General features: G+C 46.0%; 1 protein-coding gene across 4 annotated transcripts in view; it reads right to left on the bottom strand.

Moving 5' to 3' along the window:
- Positions 1-467: 467 nt before the first annotated feature.
- LOC8042391 (forkhead box protein P1) overlaps positions 468-20,769 on the bottom strand; it is a 382,801-nt gene continuing 362,499 nt past the window's right edge. For all 4 annotated transcript variants that reach the window (XM_029976908.4, XM_040502413.2, XM_029976906.4 and 1 more), the window contains 10 exons: positions 15,034-15,526; positions 14,191-14,374; positions 13,188-13,392; positions 11,718-11,795; positions 11,506-11,582; positions 10,972-11,073; positions 9,941-10,074; positions 7,265-7,370; positions 5,234-5,475; positions 468-3,652 (listed from right to left, as the gene is read on the bottom strand). In XM_029976908.4, coding sequence (XP_029832768.2) covers positions 3,385-3,652; positions 5,234-5,475; positions 7,265-7,370; positions 9,941-10,074; positions 10,972-11,073; positions 11,506-11,582; positions 11,718-11,795; positions 13,188-13,392; positions 14,191-14,374; positions 15,034-15,526 — 1,889 coding nt within the window. In that variant the 3' untranslated portion in view covers positions 468-3,384. The remainder of the gene's footprint in view (positions 3,653-5,233; positions 5,476-7,264; positions 7,371-9,940; positions 10,075-10,971; positions 11,074-11,505; positions 11,583-11,717; positions 11,796-13,187; positions 13,393-14,190; positions 14,375-15,033; positions 15,527-20,769) is intronic.

Below are 20,769 nucleotides of genomic sequence, written 5' to 3'. Positions count from 1 at the left end.
TAGGGAATGCAGGGCATGGTGGGTCCTGGGCATTTTATTAACATTCTGCAGCCAATCAGATTGTGGCCTTAGCTGATATGAACGTTGAGTAGCGAATCACAAAGAAAGAAGGTTAAACATTATAAGATGCACGCTGCATTTCTTAAATAATCAGTGAATATAGTTTTGGCAGAACTACATAAAGAACTACATGGAATAAATGAACTGGCACCAAGACTACCTGTGTCTCTTTATAAAAAAAAACACATAAAAATGCGATTTTTATTATCTAAATAAATTATTTAATTTCAATCGCACCTTTTTCCTATCAGTTTCGAGGGTCTAAAGTCAGTCATTGTAAGTGTTGAAAACCTACCTGAACCTGCATAATTTTGACTCTGTAGGGTGCTTTCCACCACTAAACATGAACTTCTTAAGTCGTGAGTCTGCAAACCAAAAGCAACCAAGGAAAACAGAGACCAAGAAACTCAGGATGAAAATACTGTATTGAAAACATTGTGGATATGTGACTTCAAGAAGCCTGAACATGTATGCGGCGGACTTAAGTACTTCAAGCGAGGAGTGATATGTGTGATAACGTGAACGGAACACTACATCCACACAGTTTCTGCATGACTTGACCTGTGTCGCTCTGCCCACGGAAGAAGAAAAAAAATGTTATCTCATGATTCTTGACAATGACACATCATAACCATACAACTTAACCAAACAAAGGGCCTGGTCACATTTTTCCTTTCACAGCATCGTAATTGTAAAGTAAAGCAAAAAAAAGTCACAATCACACGAAAAAAGATTGATATGATAACAGATGACTATGTCGAAGATAAGAATTAAAAGAATAATGCAAAACAAAAAGACCGCAAACTTGCACACATCAACCTTTCTGCCTCAAGTCAGGTGTCATAAATGTTTCTATGTACATTCGTCAATAAATACCTTGGAAACAATGTTTTTTTCCGTTTGTTTGTCAGTTTTTACTCTCTGGCTGTCTGCTCTGTTGTACAAACTAGTCTCTTTTTCGTAATATAATTATATTACTAAAATATATCCATGACAGTAGACAAACGATTCTAAAACGGAGAGCGATGACACAAAGTAAGCAATAACTATGATAAAAAGAAAAAAAGGAGCATGCTTTTCCTCCTGCTTTCTTTCTTTCCCAATATAGTTTATACTCAAAACTAGCACAAACAGTAAATTCACTGGTTTCCAACGTCAAGAAGTTACAAGGTGAGAAAATGAAACAATGGCGTTGTAGGGACGTCGCTGACTCATAAACAAACACAAGAAAATACAGAGCATAAAGGCACTGAACAGAGAGAAGAAAATGAGAAAAATCTAAAGTTATGTGTCAAGGTTTACATGCACAATAACAGCATAGATGGGAAGAAAAGAAATGGTAATTAAACTGCAACACAAAAAAGCAACGCAACAGCCACGTTGATAACAAAAAGCGTGCGAACAAATGTATTTCACAAAGAATTCAATGTCATTGTTCAGATTACAGATAACAGAACACGCCGAAATCAGGATGGAGTGAAATGCTACGAGGGAAACAAAGTCAGAGCAAACATAAAAAGAAAAGAAAAAGGTCAAGCCATTCGTGCGTCTCGTTTTTGTACATTTGCAAACAAACTAAAAAAATATGAAATTGCATTCTTTGAATAGAACTGCACAAAAAAGAAATAGACGCTGATTTTCAGATGACTGGGTGAACTTGAGGAGCCCACATCATGGCTCCCACCATACCAGGAATGAGTCAAAATAAAAAGACGCAGCAACAAACACCCTCGAAATATCTCTTAAACACAACCCCAAAGATTGGATGGATGGCTAGGAAACAGAAGCAGAACGACTTTCTACAAACTTGTCTCGCCCCCGGCATAAATTTCCAATTATTCCCACCCGCTGTAAACTCAGGTGGCGGTTCGTAGCCAACAAAGCGAAATTGATTAAAAAGCATACGATCCAGGTCAAGTACATCAGTTCGCTCTCTCAACTAATCCTTCTGAAGATTCTTTTGGCCGCAACCTTCAATCTTCTTGCTTCTAGTAAAAAGGTTTTGAACCTCGCCGCTGATCAAGTGTAATTAAAAATAAAAGAAAAGAAACAATACCGATGTCTTTTCCCAAACGTGTCGTGGAAGAACACGGTACGAGTTTCCTACCACGTATTTGCACGGCTACTGCCTAAACTGGGAGAGTGGTGGACTGCTGTCTCTAGAAGTGTTTACGGAAACTGCAAAAACTGACACTTTTTTTTTCATTTCTTTCCCACCTTCATGCACACAGTTGGGGGAAGTGGACACAGACAGAGGTTATACTAATAACCCTGCAACGTTTTTTTTTTTTTTCGTCTTACTAGTTGTCGATCGCGCATTTCTCGCGCTTCGTTTTCTGCTAATCTAGGAAGGTCGTTGCAAGTCGAACGATATGCACACAGGAACATGTTGCCGAGGCTCGTCTAGTAGCTAAGTCGTGTGTCGCGATCACACTCAACGTATGTACGAACAGCTGCTTTCCTTCTATACGTAATCCTTCTTCACATTGGGTAAAAGGGGGAAAGTGGTCTGCATGCATCTAGTTTTGCCGCTACCTCGAGCGCTTCATCGCCTGCTTGCTTTAAGAATGTCGTGCGAACTTGGAGGGCAGACTGGAGAGAACGGGAACGGATCGTCCCGTCGCCTTGGGCTCTTAGCGCCATGTCATCCACAATCACTTTTTACGTCTGGAACGCCACGGAGAGAACATCTTTCGAATCACTGTTCACAGTGTTTCTTTTTTTCTAGGGGAAGGGAGACAACCAGACAGACGCGTCAGGGTAGTATCTTTCCTCAGTCCTGAACCGTTACCCGTTCCCGCTGCGTGCCACCAGGAGTTTGCCTTTTGGGCAGCGTATCGAGGCGGCAGACAGGGTGCCGAGTTGGCTTAGGGAAAGAGGAATTTGATCTCCCATCATCTAGGAACAAATGCTCGGTCCTCCAAGGGAGGCAGTGTAAGAAAGACAAGGAAGAAAAGGGGGCAAACCAGAGGGCCACGAAGAGAGACACATATACACACGCATAGAAAAGAAATCTAAGAGACAATTGGCCCTCCCGTCTGCTTTCGTTTCACTCCCCCGTCCTTCCCGAATGTCCTTACTCCAGGACCGAGCCCGCCGTCTCGGCATGAACCGCCTGGAGACACGGCGGACGCATCTACCTCCGGTCCCGCCATCATTCATCCACTGAGGTAATTGTGTTTTGAGGTATGATGAAAAAAAAAAATACTGCCGGCGCTTTTGCCGACCGGCCGTGCTCGCTGCTCACTGTGGGCCGAAATGAAATTCGTGCCGCTGCGCCTTTCCTACAGAGGGGCGCCGCCGACGACCCAAGAAGTGGAGATCCTACGTTGAGTTGGAGACGGGTGTCTCGCACGGCGTCGTCGTCGACGACGACAGGGACAGGTCTTCGGCCTCTTCTTCGTCCTCGCGGTCGGCGCCGTCCTGGGGAATGGACTCGAGGCTGGGGCCCTCAGAGGGCCGTGGTTCCTCGCTGCCGTCCGCTTCCTCGACCATGGAGGCAGTGACCAGTTGGTCGGAGGTTTCCATCTGCTCCTCAAGGTCGCTGCTTGGCTCTTCCACTTCTGGTTCCTGCTTTATGTGGACGCCATTGCTGTGGAAATAAAAAGGACAAAAGGTGAGAAACTACTCCTGAAGAATTTCAACCAAGATTATGTAAACAAAAGCTGAAACACTTGTTGTTGTTTTTTTTTTGTTTTTTTTTATGAGACAGAGGTTGAATTTAACGTAGTCTTATCCCATGAATCTGAATATCCCGTTAGTTTTCCCCGAAGATGCAACTAAACGGAGAAAACACAGAAACCCTCCGACCAGTCGCTACGTCATAACAGGGTCTTTCGGCCGCCAAGAGCGTGTCGCTCGAGGGACACGCCTGCAATTGCAAGCTTGCCAGGTATATTGCTCGAGTGCACGTGCATAGCTTTGATAGGCGCTGAAGGTGCGTGAGAGCGGAGACTCCGAAAACTCCTTTTGGGGCGTCACGCTCCGGGAGGCAGGGCCTTTGGCGGTACTTTAAAAATGATTTTCTGCAGCCTCTATGTACCAAATTAAAAACTAATTTTGATATTCGAGATCCTGGAGGTCAAATGATGATGATTGAAGTGAGTTTCATCAAATACAAAACCGCTTCAGCTTCGCTTTAAGGTACAAAAAGGAGTACATTTCTGCAATGCTTCTTAGCTATTCTTATTCATTTGCTATTTTTATCAGCATCTTCAATTAAATCTCAAACAAGGCAACATTGGATCAAATCAGATATTTAGCCAGGTATGGGGCAAAGAAATGCTGTACAATTGAGAAAAGGGGACATGGCTTTTCTTGAAGACTTAGATAAAAATAGTAATACATAGGAAATACACTAATTTACAAAAGCCGTGATAAAGTAACCCAATGTTTAGAAACCTGCTTGGCTTCCTCTTCAGGGGTGACTGAATGGCACGGGGCAGCAGCATGCGAAGAACGCTTCTTTTACAAGCATAATTCTTTAAGAAAGTAGACTAAAATCCGGGACCATTTTTCACAGTTTTAATGTTACTACTCAAGCATTAGGACAAATATTTATTTTTAACAAAAAACCCGCAGGACTCTGCAAAGTATAAATAGACGCTACTACAATTTTGTAATAGAAATAAATCGACTTTTTATATATTGTCGCATTCATGTACACTAGTAACTTGGAAGAGGTGATCAGAACCACAATAAAGCTACACCATGTTTTTAATGTGTCTTTCTTACTACGATGAAGAGATGCCTTATAACTGTTCACCCCTCAGCGTTGCCAGTCCGACTGCGGCGGAGCCGCTTGTACAAAATCCTTCCTGTCCTTATGTCCGCAAAATGAAAGATATGTGCTTCTTTGCTGGAAACACTGAGAGCTTTTATTTAAAACGTGCAAAGCTTAGTGGAGCATTCTACCACCGGACCCCCGTGGCTAAACGCAGGTTTATTATGTGAAATCATATCGGTGGTTGCATGTACATAAACGGTATCGGTTGACACACAAATCGCTTGAACTGTCCTAATAGAATTACCCTGACAGCACACATGGTTCTGCCTGCAGACACCCCCAGGGTATTCTAATGTTTTATGGACATCCCGTAGAAACACATAAACCCCTGTGCCGCCTGGGCAGCAGCGAGCGTGTATAGGAGGGTAGAGCAAGATGGCGCCTCACCTGGGGAGCCTCTCCCCCGGGAAGCCCTGGCCGAGCATGCCGGCGACGAACCGCTCTGCGGCGTTGTCCGCCCCCGCAACGGGGGGCAGCACGAGGGCGCCGCTGAGGGGTCCGTTGCCGACGCTCGACGGCCGGGGTCCGGGCATGACGTTGGGCACACCCGCAATGGACGCCGCCGTGCTCACCGCTGTCCCAGAAATTGCTGCACTGAGGAATGACAGGTTGCTCTCGGCCAGCGCTGCCTGCGAGGGATGAGGGAGATCCTGGTCAGTGGGGTGAGTCGGTTCGCTGGAGGGGTGTGCGGAGAGTGATCCGTACCACTGCTGGCATCGACAGTGTTGAGGAAAGCACACTGCGTCGCACACCGTGGTCACATACATGGCCCCAATTGGGACGTCCTCTCGAATGTCCTAAGGTGCCATGAATGTTTCATGGACATTCAGAGGGCCATCTGGGGTGCTAGACTCGTCAAACACAAAGTTGGAGCCAAAAGTTCGCGGAGGGCGCCGATTGTACTTATGTGACAAAATTGCTGCGTCATCGTCTCGAAACTCCATTCAGTGGGCTCGATGAACTTCGGCCCCGGTTATCTGCCTGACGAGTCGAGGGCCCCAGGTTTCCATAGAAGTTCGTGCGAACACTTCGCTGACGCTTTCTGTTCTACTCGAACAGGTGACCGGTGAACAAATTCTGGTGCTTATGCTGTGTCTGAGTACATGACAGTCTGTGTCTGAGTACACGACAGCCTCTCGGTTGAGAAAGAAATATCGAAAGAACCAATCATTGCGGGTTCGATCTATGTCGGACTTTGTGCGAAGGGATATAGTTTTTGCCATTCTGCAATTACGTTGGATGCTTTCACGCATCGTAACGGTGTTACAATCTGTGCAAATTTATGAAGACTTAGCAACAATATGGTGGCCAGAATGACAAGGGTGAATAGATCCCACATGGTCTACCTTTGCATAAAACAGGGTATCAGTGGCGAAATGCTATTCTTATGGTTAGAGAGAGCCAGAATGAAGGCAAATCTAGCACCATCCTTGGCAAAATGCGATACACTAAAAGAGTACTCCTTTTGTACTTGAATAATAATACACCTCAAAAGGTATTCTACAGTGTGTATTTTTAATGCGAAAGCATTAACTGTCCATAGAGCAGAGCCGGCGGTGCCAGTAACCGCGCAAAACATGCAAGAAATTCCCAGGAGCCGGCGTCGCCTGTAACCGATGTAGTAACCATGGAGAGACGCGAAAGGAACTTCCAGCAAAACAGCTCCTATATAGCCATAGGCCGGGACGCGTATGGTTCCAAGGAACGCCACCCCACAGAGAAGCCCTCTTCCTGGCGCTGCGGCCCGCACGCCAGGAAGGAGCGCGCTCGGCGGTCGCTCTCGTGTCAGTCGACGCCGGAAGGCTGGGGGCTGCGGTTGCTTCTGCTCCTCGCGGCGCCTGGGGCATCTATATCCTCGGCGGCCACAATCTCGGCAGTAGCGAAACGTGGCCGTCTATGCTAGTGCACCACAGACGAACTAAGGGAGCGGTACGACATTGATGCTTTCGCATTCACAACTCATAAGAAGTGCTTCGGTGTCCTCGGAATTTACTGTATTACTTGTACATAATAAATACACTTTTAGCACATGCACCTTAATTATGACCGGGTCGACGCGCGTAGCGTACCCTAAAAGTATAAAATATACAGCACATATGCTTAGAAGATGAGCACGTTGGTGGGATTATAAGTTACTGAAATAATAAACACAGGTCCCTCCCCTATTTATTCTGTCAGTAACATCTTATAAAGGTATATTAAGGGCAACCTTCAGAGTGCACCAAACATATACTTGAAAAGTATTTTTTTTATTTCGGTATCAAAATTAGTACAATCTTATTGTATCATCTTTTGCCAAGGGTAGCTGTAAACCTAGTAGTTAAAAAAGGTGGCTAGTGTAATATAAATATTTTTACAGATTAAGAAACATTAGCTCCCATGAGAGAAGTTACTTAACATGCAAAGCCTTGAACTTACTTGCAGTGAAGCGTTAAGGGACTCCCCGTAAAGACCAGGGTTTTGTTGGAGCGTCGGACTACGGACCGATCTCTGTCCTACTTGCTGGGAAGGCACTGGTAGGCCCCTATAGGATACAGAGTCAAAAAGTGGATCAGAACATGAGGCCCCAACCGTGACACCAGTGAACTTCAGATAGTGCGTCAAAACGTTCTGGCACCCGAGCTGCTGCAACTCACTGCAAATCACTGATGTCTTACAGTGATGGTGAGTGCTCAGATTTCAGTTATTTATCAGAAAGTATATGTATTTGATCCTAAGTATACAGGCTTCAATTTTTTACTAAGTATCATTAAACAGGCTGCCTATTTCCCTCACTACGTTGTGACCAGAACGTTATGACTTTCACATTCATTGTTTGAATTGAAAATGCTACATATTAAAATAGCATGCACACAAAATCATGCATTATTAGCTGGCTTTCATGCACTACAAGTTAGCAGCGTTCTATGTATCATAATGCAATACCATGAAAAACTGAATGTCTTTCATTCAAAATAAAGGGTAATGATGGGTGACTCAGCAAGTTACTGCATGGGTCAGCAATGACCAAAAGCTGTTTGCAAATGCCTAAATGCAAAACTTCCAATATTCAAATTTCTTTTATATTGTCTGGAAGTTTTTCTTTTAATTGCATACAATTTTCTTGTAAAGGCTCTTTCAAATTGGAACAATGCAAACAGCATAAGGTTTTTAATTCTATCTATGCTGTTCAAAACTACAGTTTTAAGATCTTGGCAGTAAACTACTTCTAGCACGTTCTATATCTACACTGAATCTACACTCAGTGCTACAGTACCACTTCTGTAGGCAAGCCATTTAAAAACGATAGAATTTCTAGCACATGCCGGCCAACACAATTTGTTCATTAGCATCATCTGGAATGCGCTAGGAATTCTTCCATTTCAAAGGCTTCTACACTGAACCAAATGCGTATATAACAAATCAGGACACAAACCACATCAGTGACTACTCAAGACCACCAAAAACCAAGAATTGGAAGTGAGCAGCAAACATTAATAAACAATTCAGGAGCAAAGGGCAGGGTCACAGAATGCAGTTACTGCAAAAGCGTGCTTGATGAAGGGCATGCAAGCAGAGGTGGGCCCATTCTCTCGACGAATCTTACTTCAGAGGGCCCTCCCCTAGACTTGTTTCTATGGTCCTATTCCCGTGAACTATTGCTCACTTGCATTGTCAAAGGAACAGTTACACTTTTCTTTTAATCAAGGAATATTTTTTTAGTCTCAAGGCAGACAGAATACATCGAGTTACGGTATCCAATAGGGGGAACTGCATTAGTGGAAGCGAACACGATTTCACTAAATTATTTTTTTCACAAAGTGTTAATAACTGCTTTGTAAGGGGTTATTGATTGGAATTTTACGAAAGACTACGGCCCTTGAAAGAAATAACCAATAGAGTGCTTGCAGAACACTAAACTTCATCTCAGGTTGAATGTTCACATTTATTACGAAAGTTTCAGCAGCAGGGGAAGTACTAATGGCAGAGATCTGTCCTTTGAGAGTGCAAGGCCTCATCTACCTAGATCCTCTACGAGATCGACATCCTTCATCTCGCTTCTGACCTCTCTAACAGCAAGCCTCTAACAAGGTCAGTCTGCGAATTTTGGCAGCAAGCGAAATAGGGATACCAAAGATCTGTCCTTCGAGAGTGCAAGATCTCATCTACTTAGATCCTCTACGAGACCGACGTCCTACATTTCGCCCCTGACCTCTCTAATAGCAGGCCTTTAACGAGGTCAGTTCTGCGAAGACGTCAGCTCAAGCGTTCTCCGTTCCGGCTTACTCGGCCAATTGGGACGGCAGATTCTGGAAGTCGGCGAATTTTCGGGGGCGGCCCCTGCTCAGGTGGCGGCGCTTAACAAACTCGCGATCGTCCACCATCCAGAACGATCCATAGTCGTCCTCGTAACGAACAAAGCACTTATGCAGCGACAGATTGGTGCGGATAGCATTCTGTATCGTCGGCGACAGGGAGATTAAAGGGGGTTCGGGAAGCGAGAAACAAAAAAGGTAGGCAAATCAAAGTATGAAACAAAAAAAAGCGCAAAGCCGTAAGAGAAAAACAAAAATCGAGGCGATGATGAGTGACATTGAAGTGGAAATGCAACCAAATCGTAACGGCGGTTTTAGGTAGTCACCAATGGGTTTGTAGTTTTGGAATGAAACGTAAAAACAATGGACAGAAGCGGACATGCAAGACGACACATTTTTTTAGCCGGAGAAGGGAGCGAGTTGTGTCGTGGCGAAAGAGTTTAGAAGAAGCAAACAAAATGAGGAGAGCAGATTTAAACGGTTAGAAAATGAGTATTGAAGATGTATGAAATGAGTGTTGGAGAGATGAACAACATGAAATGGTAAATATGACAAAAGTTTGGATCAAAAAGGAATGGGAAAAGAAGAAAAAAGTAAAAAAGGGACATAAACATAATAGAAAAGATGTTTAAGGAGGAAGGAGGAGAAAGGAAACAAGGGAGAAATATTTGTTAGAAAGGCAGTCGCAGTCGAAGAAAACATAGCAAAGCACAAGAAAATAGAGAGGAGCACAAGAAAACATAGCGAAGCGAAAGCACAGCTTCACTGCGGGAGAGGCACATCTCAGACGTAGATTTACCCTGCTATCCGATCCTGGAGTCGCTGGGGCCTACGCTTGTAGAATTCTATTTCGTCCACAGTCCACACAGCCCCTTTAACGTTCTCAACACGCATAAAACATTTGTGTAGGCTTAGGTTGTGTCTCACCGCATTCTACATAAGAGAGAGAGATAAAAACACATATGCAAGGATTTAGAATGGTCAAGAAACTGGTTGGATTCAGCAGCTGTAGTTCTATGCTTTGCCTGAAACAATGGGGTTAGGTACAGCATGATCAGTCCTTCTGTTTGGCTGGAAAGACATAGCTTCCATCCAAGTTGACTTGATGTAAAGTTAAATACTTCTACTGGAAAATAGCACATTTTCTACAAGATGCACAAGGGCTTCTAATCAGTGGCATAGCCAGGAAGGAAACCCCCCCCCCCCCCCCCACAAAAAAAAAAAAAAAATCCAGCCGTCCTTATGATAGGCACACGTATTTTGACCCCCCCACCCGTCGCACCCCTAGGCATGGACACCCCAGTTACCTCAGTCCCCCCCCTCCCCTCCTCTCCCCCCCCCCCCAAAAAAAAAATCCTGGCTATGCCATTGTTTTTAATGTAATTTCACCAATTGAGCAGTCTAATGCTTCAAATATAAACTATTTCATATATAATTAAAATCTCAAAAAGGAGGAATGCAATGGTACAATACCTATGCAAGAAAACATTTCCAAGCACTTTAAAAATGCTAATACTTCAGTACAAGCTTCAAAATCTAACATACCTGATAAAAAATAATGTAAAGTTTCTTTAATAATCCATAAAAACTGGCAGTTTTGAAAGCCATAATAAAAAAATGAGTCCAGAAAATGGCTATGCTGTATTGCATGCTATTTAAGTTATGCCACAATCTGCTAAAGAGTAAGCTAGATGTCCCTTCCAATTCAGTGAACAAATCCTACTTTTAGAAATTCAACTGAACCTGTTTCTTGGCCTCACTCAGTGTTCATGACCCGTGCTACAAATTAGAGATACTAAGATCGTTGGCAGGAGAAGAATTGAAGTTCACCTTCCAAGTTGCAGCATTCCTACGGAAGTAGCAGAAGGTATTCTGGAACCAGTTGTAGATCTCATTCAGCGTTAACTGCTTATCAGGAGATTCAATTATGGCCTGGAAGACAAAATGCATGATGTATAAAGATCTGCCCAAAGCAACCTAGACATTATTCAGCATTTGTTCAAGCACAGACACACAAAAAGCACCGTTGTGTTCATAGGTAGCTACATCCTTTCAACCTTTTTCTTTTTCTTAGGTGGTGCTTTGTTTCCACTTTGTTGTTCCAAGGACCGTGGAAATTAGCCCCATCTCTAGCACTATTTCATGTGAACCTCTTTTTTGTCACTTATACAAACCCTGCGCATTCATCAACTTTTGAGTAAATACAGAAAGGACATATCTCTTTGAGTATGATTACTATGGTCTAGCAAATGTGGACCTGACTAAGTATCTTTTTAGACAATTAGATGCCTAAGGCACAAGGGTAGAAGAAAGAAAATGGCTATACATATAACACACAAAACCATGCCATGAAGTGGCTCTTACCTGCCGAATGAGAGAGGCGTATGTGAAGGGAGGCCGAACGTCCGCAGACTTGTAAAACTCTCGATTTCGCTGGATCTCTGTAAAACCATGACAAAAAAAAAACAAAAAAACAAGGGTCAATCGGGATGCAAAACACACACGAAAACAAGAAGTGATGTTCAAGGTATACATGAACTAGTTTTAATTGAGTTTTATCGGTACCCAAGTCTTACCTTCTGTGATATCCAAGTTAGCTCTCTCCGCAACCCTACGCCGAATAGGAGAGTCGGGTAATGATGCAACTTCCATGCCTAAAAAAGGGAAAAAAACAAATTTCTGTAAGAATATGGAAGATATTAAAAAAAAACTGAAAAAAGGTAGTCTCATTAACCCTGGTAAGGAACATCTAGCAGACAACCAAGCAATAGCATTAACACGTAACAGTTGCACGTCCCTATGTCTGTTAAAAACTTTCATGAATAGTTCTCTTTCTGCAAAAACTTTAGAATCCGGTGAAGCTCATGCAATTGGTAAAAACTTGGAGTGCAAGTACCCCGCTTTACTGCTTTTTTTTTTTTTCTTGCGAGACAGCAGTGCGCGCAAAAACGCGATACATTCCGGAGGCCTGTTTTTCCTGCAATACTTCCAGGCAAGTGGGGAAGCTATTCTTTCAGGTAGTGAAGCACGAGTTCAGACGAACGCGAGGCTCTGGCGTCACTCCAATGCAGCGCCGCTGCTGTTGACACGACGCATGCAGACGTTTCACTTGATGCAAACATGGTTGTGCACATTTTACAGAGCTTATACCTGGTATGGTCAAATGCAGGCCTGTTTGTAAGCAGTGTTTTGGCACATAAACAATCATTTGCAGTTCAAGAATAGAAGGGGTGGTTCAACAATTTTTGTACTTTGCGCGAATACAGCTTAGAACGAATCCCTGACGTTTATGACCAATAAAACACGCGTTCGTTTTTCTGCCTATGCATTAAAAGTCGGAAAAAACATTAAAGAAAAACGAGCAGCGTTCACTCCCTCAGCAGTCAGAACAAGCGGCCACGTGAGCTGAAGCCAATTATATACCGCCAATGTTGATCATAGACACGCGCCGAGATTGGCAAAGCACAGGACAAGCGCTGAGTTCCAGACATTGTTAGGGTTCGGCTACTGTCGTCATTGCAGCGATAGGACCTGAATGCTTGTCAAGCTATTGGTTATCACGAGCCCAAATCGAGTGCTAACGCAATGCCCGGGTCCAGGCTTTGAGCCGCACTGAAATACCGTCACGGGGGGATAGTGCGATCCCCACGCTACGTCGTCAAGTTTTGCGAGAGAGAAATGGAAAGAAACTCCTCACTTTCACTCTTGAAATTACACCTCACCAAAGAGGTTCCTTGGTCAATGGGGTTGTGTGCGAGTATTCATGGGTGCCACTAGTGCCGCCAAACTCGAGTAAAGTGAACAAACATTCCAACTGAATATCACTGCACCATCCCTTTAAGAACCCAGAAGATGCACAACCTACAGCGGAAACTTTTTGCCTTTGATAACACTTCATCGCACGTACAACCAAAACCCGGCGGAAGCCAACGAGCGCATGCTGAAGGCAGAGAATATACTGGGTTGCTAACCTGCCGACGACTATGGTGTGTAAAACGATGGATACTACTCCAGCAAAAAGAAAAAGAGTAAAGGCAGGCACACACCCGACAATGGAGATACGCCCTTGTCGCTCAGCCTCCGCCGGATGGGGCCCGCGCTGGTAGCCTGGGTGGACGAAGGAAGCCCCAGCAACCTGCTGGTCATGAGCGGGCTGGCCGCCGTGGTCATGGTCAGCGGTGGAGGGCTGATGGACATCACCGGCAGCGCCTGAGGAGAGGACGTCGCTGGCTTGTGGGTCGACGACAGCAACTGCAAGCAGACGGGAATTGGCACCTGTCAGCAGCGCTCTACGAATGATGTGCGATATCGTTCCACAATAATGTCAATACTCAGCGTACAAGGAACCAATGAGGTTGAAAAGCTTTTTCCTCTCTACTGACAGCATCATATATAAATTATTCAGTTCAAAGTCTAATTTATATCACCAGCATCCAATATGTACTTTTCCGTGTAAATTTGTGCTATCTTTTAAAATCAATTCCTTTCCCCTTGTTTGGAAGTGAAGACGTTGTAGTGACGGTGGTCTCGGTTCTCATATCTCGTTAACATTGCTTCCTTTTCAGTTCTTTACATGTGTTGGCATTTCACTCCTCAAGGTATTTCCACAGTAATCTGTCACGACATCATCAACCAATAGAATTAAAGAGTGACTCGATTTTACTCGTTTACCACTACACAGAAACCATGTAAGGTAGCCCAATACAAAAGAGGTATTATGACTAGGAACCATGTTGAATTAACCCGAGACTGGGGTAGAGAAGAAACATCAAAACGTAGAAAGGACAGAAAATAGACATGACGACGTCTCAAACTCAGACGTTTTGATGTTTCTTCTCTACCCCAGTCTCGGGTTAATTTAACATGGTTAATATTCACCAGCTCGCCTATTTCTATGATTAGAAAATTCATAAAGTATATGCTACTTTTGGCCTGAGTTCCCTCAGGTGAAATATTACTTACCTTATGGCTTCCATAAGGCAAGAATGAATAATGTTGTCACACGCTAACCTTGGGATAGCCTAGAACGATGTGTTCTTGTCCACTCACCAGATCCTTGCCACTAGATCCCGAGGAGCTCCCGTTGGGTGGCTTCATGTGGAGGTGGGCCATCATGGACTGCAGCCGGTCACGCTCTTTGTCCAGCTGAAGCTCCAACTGAGACACCACCTGCATCTGGACCCTGGCTTGCGCTGTGCTTCGATCATCCAGCTGGTGTTCCATGTTCAAGTGTCTGCAAGCGAAGAGAAGACACATGTTTTGACTCCGATCATAAGTTAGGCAGCCCTTTAAGAAGCCACTCCCTAGGGCACCAAAGAGGCATAAGTTAGGCAACCCTTTAAGGGGCTGTTTACTGGGACACATCTCGGCCAACGGAAAGCTCTCCCTTTTAGAGAGAAGTTCATTAAAACGTTTATTTCACCGCGTTCTTCGTCAGCACAGCTAAAACTCTCTTGTTGAATGTGTTGGTTTTGACATTACCTTAACTTCAAAACGATGACACCGCCACAGTCGCGATGTCGCTACCAACTGACTAGACTCTGGGAGAACCTTTGTAAAACGAATGGATGGAGGCTGCTATGATATACCCAAGTCAAAGTCTCATACTCTTGATAAGATTACATGATTATCGTGCCAACAACGTGCCTCCACACAATGGTACGCGGGCTGCGCCACACGTGCCAGGCCTTACAGTTTAGCGCCGACTCGCTCGCGTCAAGCTTCGCACCGGCGCACGCATCACTTCGCACCGGAGTGCAATGAGCAGCGGCCGACATGAAGCGACCATTCAGGCTACCTCAATGGGTGGGAAATTTTGTCCCACTCCTGTAGGTCGACATTCTTTGGAAGCGTTTATAAACCGGCTCCTGATTTTAAAGAAAGGGGACTCACTTTACAAAGGCCTGGTAATCTTCACACTCGGCGTCGCATCCTGGCCACTTGCAGACGCCGTGGCCGTACAGCGAGTGGCTGCTACTGGCACTGGAAGACCTCTCCTCCTTCCCCAACTGCTGGAACGTGGACGGCGAAGAAGACGCGGAACCCGCAAAGTCGCCGTGGCAGGGCATCGAGCCGTGCTGCTGTTGCTGTTGTTGTTGCTGCTGCTGCTGCTGCTGCTGATGCTGCTGCTGCTGCTGTTGCTGCTGCTGCTGCTGCTGATGTTGCTGGCTGGACAGGCCTTGCAGAGCGCTCTGCAGCACGGTGCTGCCGTTAACCGCGCGCGAGGACGAAGACGAACACGGGGGCAGTACCCCGGCGGTCAGGGTGGGCGGCTGGCCGCTGGCCGAGCTCAGGAGTCCGTTGAGACCCTTGAGGGGCCCGCCGCCATCTTCCAGGGCGGACGTGACGCCGTCCTTCCAGAGGCCCTGGAGGTCCGCGTTCAGGGCTGCAAGACGAATGGACACTCGCGTTAAGAACCAGGGGCGTAGGTGGCACTAGGAACATAAAAAGGACAGGGCGTCTTTTTGGGGTGCCCGGCCTTCAGCAAGCGCTTGTTGCCTTCCGCTGTGCTTTGAAGGCAGGCGCGTGGAATACTCTAAGCTCATTAGACGCTGAAGGGTTATCAAAGGTGAGAAGCTCGAGCTGGAGGAGGAACAATTGAAATACCTCTCTGCCGTTGTTATGCTCTCAGTGAACACAACATACTAGCTCACGGCGAGTACCAGTTCGAACCACACTTCACCTAAACGTAGCGGTGCCCCTGCATGGTACAACAAACCTAACGGGCAACTTGGTTCGAGAAACTTTTATGTGCTTTTATATACCTAGGTATCGTAAAGAGAACACAAAGCTGGCGCAAATTTTCTGGCTTTAAATATTTCACTGTGCAAAAGAGCTATCTCAGAGAGCATGAATGATATATCTGACAACATATATCAGTAAAAATACCTTTGAAGACATTTTTGCGCGATTAGTATCGAATTGTGTTCAGCAGTTGCCCAAGACATCATTTCCGTACACTTTTCGAAACAGATAATTTGGCTGTTTGTTTAGCTCCAGCATGTCCCTACCACAGCAGTTGACTTGGAATAACTATTATTAGGAACTTTAAAACGAGTGTCACAACTATATCATCTGAAGAAAAAAAAGTGCCAATCACTAGGCCCTCTTTTTTTTGCGACTAATGCTTTGTCGATCCCCTACGCGCACTACGTGTAGTGTTTCGATAAAACGTCAGTCCAAGTTTCCAGAAACACGTGTATAGGAGCGTGCCTACTTCGTCATAAAAAAACACACACACTGGGCCTTCTGAACATCGATTCAACTTGTTTCCATTCTCTTTCAACACATGCGTGGTCATATACCGTGGTCTCAGATAAAAACACTAGCGCTCGTAGTAGAGTGTAGAGAATAGTCGGTTGGTTCGCTCTCTTCATTCGCGGATGGCAACAGTGAACAATAGATGCCGCCAACTGGCTAACAGACAACGTACGATCAAATAAAATACAAAACAAAACTATAAAAAAAACGCACGTCGCGCGGACGTCAACGCGAGACGCTTGTGTCGACATCGGCGTGCCGACACACAACGCGTTTCGTCGTCGTCGCCTTGCTATGCTCCGTTCGATCCCAAGTCGACAGTGCGTGGGAGGCCGCGTGCTCGTTGAACCAGTCGCAGGTGTACCTTTCGCCGCGTGCTGACGCTACCGCCCATAACCCACACGCAGAGAGCGAAATCACGTGATAAAGGGGAGGCTGTTGATTGGACCGGCGAACGCGTAGCCCCCAAAGCACTGTCAGTTTAGGCGGGAACGAAGCATAGTCGCGCGCGAGTGATCGCCGCCAAAAGAATCCTATACGCGATACGACGCGCCGCGTTCCATTGTCTGGTCGCACGGGGTAAAAAAATAGAAAAGCTTAGAGTCCACTTGCGCACGCAACTCCACTGCGGAGGCACTCCCAAAAAAACCTATTCCTAACGGGTCCTTTTTTTTCGAACCGTCTCTACCGTACAAGAGAGTACGGACCGTTGACGACGACGGCGGCGGCGACGACGCGACAGCAACGTATTGTGTGTACGTGATTGGCAGCGATTGCGGCTAACCGCCCCGCTGACGGGAGGGACAGACGACGACGACGGCGACGTCGGAGAGCTGGATTGCCGCGCCCTTGATTTGGGTGTGGTTCCGGCCCCGCGCTCGGTTCCCCAAACCCTTCGGGGATAGGTTTACGCGGTCGCCAAAGGAAAGGGACGACGCCATTTTGAAGCTGCGAGCTCGCAAAGACGGACGTATGGACAAAAAAAAAAAAAAATGGAATCGGTTCGAGAGAGGGTAAAAGAATCGGAAGGACGGAGCGCAAAGATTACAAAAACAATATACGAATTAAAGAAAAAAAAGGGGGGGGGGGGGGGGGGAAGGCAGATGTATTTTGGTCGAAGCCACGAACAAATCGCCAGAATCACATACACGCGTTTGCGTGCACGCCTAGGCGGGAGACATCGGACGATAGCCTACCCGCGCACGTAAGGCCGACGGGGAAAAAACGAAAAGTGAAACTGATGCATTCCGAAACGAACCGTATACGTAGTATACTGGTAATGTAGTACGCTTTCGATAAAGGGGGGGGGGGGGGGGGGGGGGGGTTCCTTTCCTTCCATTTCAGAAAAGAAATGACCCGATTTTTTCTCCGTCGTAGTTTTTTGGTAGGGCGAGGGTCGACCACAAGACCGAAAGGAGGTATACAGATGCAGTACTCCGCGTCACTTTCCGATGGACCGCGACGGGCGCTACGAGCCTCCCAGCCAATCCAGCACACTGAACTTATCACGTGACTCCCGAGAGTCGCAGCCGCGCCCCCCCTCCCCTTTTCTCGTTTCCCTCTCCCCAACGTCACGTGACAGTGACACCCACACGGCAGCGGATCGGCTCCGATGGCTCGTAGCCTTCACTGCGGTTCATCGTGAGGTGAGACGGAGTAGGGAGAGTTGCTTGGGCTTGTCCGCTCGCTTTTTAAACGTGTGCGTGCTTCTTGTTACCGTTATATCTTTTCTTCCTTATCTTTCTGCTCGTGTCTATAGTTTGCCTGGAGCTGATGTCATTTGCGGCGTTTTGCGCGTCGTTCGATGGTCTCTATGCGCGATGGGCGGCGCTGCTTTGGTTCTTTTTTTTTCTTTTTTTTAATGCTTGCCTAAACGAGGACCACGGAAGAAAGATAAATAGAAAATAAAAAGAGAAAGAAAATAAAAACAGAAAATAAAGGTAAGGGATTGCGTCGTCGTGTAATGATGAATCGAAACGGCCACCCCATCGAATGGATTTCGGAGTCATGAATGCGAAGGGGAGAGGTAGGAAGAGGCGGAAGAAGCGAAACCTGGCAGAGATAGCGAGCGACCCACCCAAATGAAGTCGCGTCGGCGTTTCGCCCGAGCAGCGAACCTTACCGCCGAGAAGAGGGCAATAAGCTTTCCTCGCGGAGCGCCTATTACGTTCTTTAATTTGTATAGTTAGGAAACGGCACAGGCTACTTCTAGGTATGTGAGTGTGACATCTTGAGGAATAATGATGAAACAACAAGCCAGGCATTTACAATAGTTTGAGTCAAACTTACAATATTGAGAAACTCACAAAGCAGAATTTCAAAGGGCCGGGGGGTGGGGGGGGTGGTGGTGTTTTAGCTTCGATAAATGTGCGCGGTTGGTGCTCCATCGTTGGGCGAGGGCATATTCGTGATGGAAGTGGAATCACAACCGCTAGTCTGATCTAACGAGTAGCTAACGAGTAGCGCACGAGAGGGAATCTTGCATCAACCACGACCATAAACAGTTAACTTGGCATCCTCGAATTTTCATACGAGGAAGCTGCCGAGAAAAGAGAACCGTGTTCTTCGGCCCGAGTTATTATACTATTCATCACAGAAAGCTCAAACTCCGGGACATTGTGACGCTAGCGTTTTGCATAGAGAGCGCAAGGTTGAGAGCATGAGGTTGCCTGGATAAAAAAAAAAATAGTTGAGAAAAACGCAATTCCTCTATGAGCCGACGCCCAACTAAGCCTAATATTGTCAAAACGAGAAATGACATTGTAGGCGCCCCTAGCATCTCTTTCAGGTAAAAACAAATAAAACAAAAAACTTGTGAGCAAAAAAGAAAACACTATTCTCTTCCTTGCTGACAACGGTTTTTCACTTATATAAATCCCACAAGCATCCACAATTTCAGTTATTGTTTCGACGATATCAGACGTCGGATCACTACGCCTAGAGTATCGAAACTCCATCACTCGATTATTTTGCGGGCACCGCCATTTCGATGCTCAGTGCAGAGCGTTACGTTTCGGAAATGCGACACCCTGAGCTTTTGATACCGTGTCAGGAAGCTGAAGCGATGTCCTTTAGCTCTATCGTGAACTGTTTTACCGCTTCTGAAGGACGAAAAACCGTCTCCTGAGATTTCAGATAAAAGCCGAGGATCCACTGGCAACCATGATCAAAAGCACCAAGATGGTCGAGGTGTCCTTACTGCGAAACGTCGCTCAAAATTTTAGTTCTTGGCGAGACTATCCAGCAGCGATCTTTCGTCCGCTGCCTTCTTTCAATTACCGAGTTAGTACGGCGGTTTACGATGGATAGAGCGCCTTATTTAGTGTGCTCCACCTCAAGTGCGTGCTCGGTGTCTTCAGCAGAATCTTTAGATATAACGTGCTGCTTCCAAAAGTGTTTTCCGAGGCTTGATCGCAACACTAAAAAGGCCACGAAATGCATTTTTTTTTTTTTTTTTGCTTGGACAAATAAATGTAGATTGCAATCTTACTAAATCGCACATCGTTTAGCGGGTCAAACCAAAGAGGGCAGATAGCCAAACGCCTGCTTTTCGGTATGAAAGGTTCCTAAATGTATCGAACTATTTCGTACATATTTTCCTTCAAAATGCTTTCTGCCTTTTTTTACTGCGATACATCCGCAGTACCATAGCCTCCTCTATACAGACAAAGCCCGGCGAATCGCCAACAGACGCGGCCACCGAAATGGGAAAGGCGGTGTGAAACAGTCAACGGATGATAGGAGAGAGCCATGGGACTGGCGCCCCGCTGCAGCGAGACGCGAGGACACGAAAATGTGTTTCGGGTCGCCGCCACTGCAAAACCTGTGCGCTGACGTCTAGGTTTCCCCAAGAAATGGCTTTTTGATGCTCTGTGCTACCAGATCCTCGTGCTCCAAATCTGCGACCGGGTACTCTATGGCTCCGCCGTCGCGGTACCCAAAAGACGTCAGTCTACCCCAGCTCACGCATTGAACACGAGCATTGCGGCATCACTCGGACATATGCATTTGAATTCGCGTTCGCGGCCAGTGAGTTCCGTGGCGGCCACTTATCATCGCTTGCGAATGACAAGTTCCGAGGCGTTCTTAAAATGGACGGCGGAAGCTCCGACTCATTCGTAACGGTGCCCGAGCACGTCACGACAGCGTGCTTTCTCATTTCGCTTTTGAGTTGACGAGGAAAGCCAAGGCGGACACACCATATAAAAGACAAGAAGTTTCACCGCAGACATGAGGACAGAATTATCTGCGGAGATGTTTGCAGAGAGTTTAGCATGACCAATGTGACGGTCAGGTAAAGAAAGAAACACACTTGTGACTGTCTTTTGTGTGATGCCTTTGTAGTGTGCCCGCGGCTTAAGCCATACC

This window comes from Ixodes scapularis, unplaced genomic scaffold (genome assembly GCF_016920785.2).
Source record: "Ixodes scapularis isolate PalLabHiFi unplaced genomic scaffold, ASM1692078v2 PGA_scaffold8__174_contigs__length_109621045, whole genome shotgun sequence".
NCBI classification, from domain to species: domain Eukaryota; kingdom Metazoa; phylum Arthropoda; class Arachnida; order Ixodida; family Ixodidae; genus Ixodes; species Ixodes scapularis.
The sequence above is the reverse complement of the archived record's forward strand: the minus strand, read 5'-3'. Positions and strand labels throughout refer to the sequence as shown.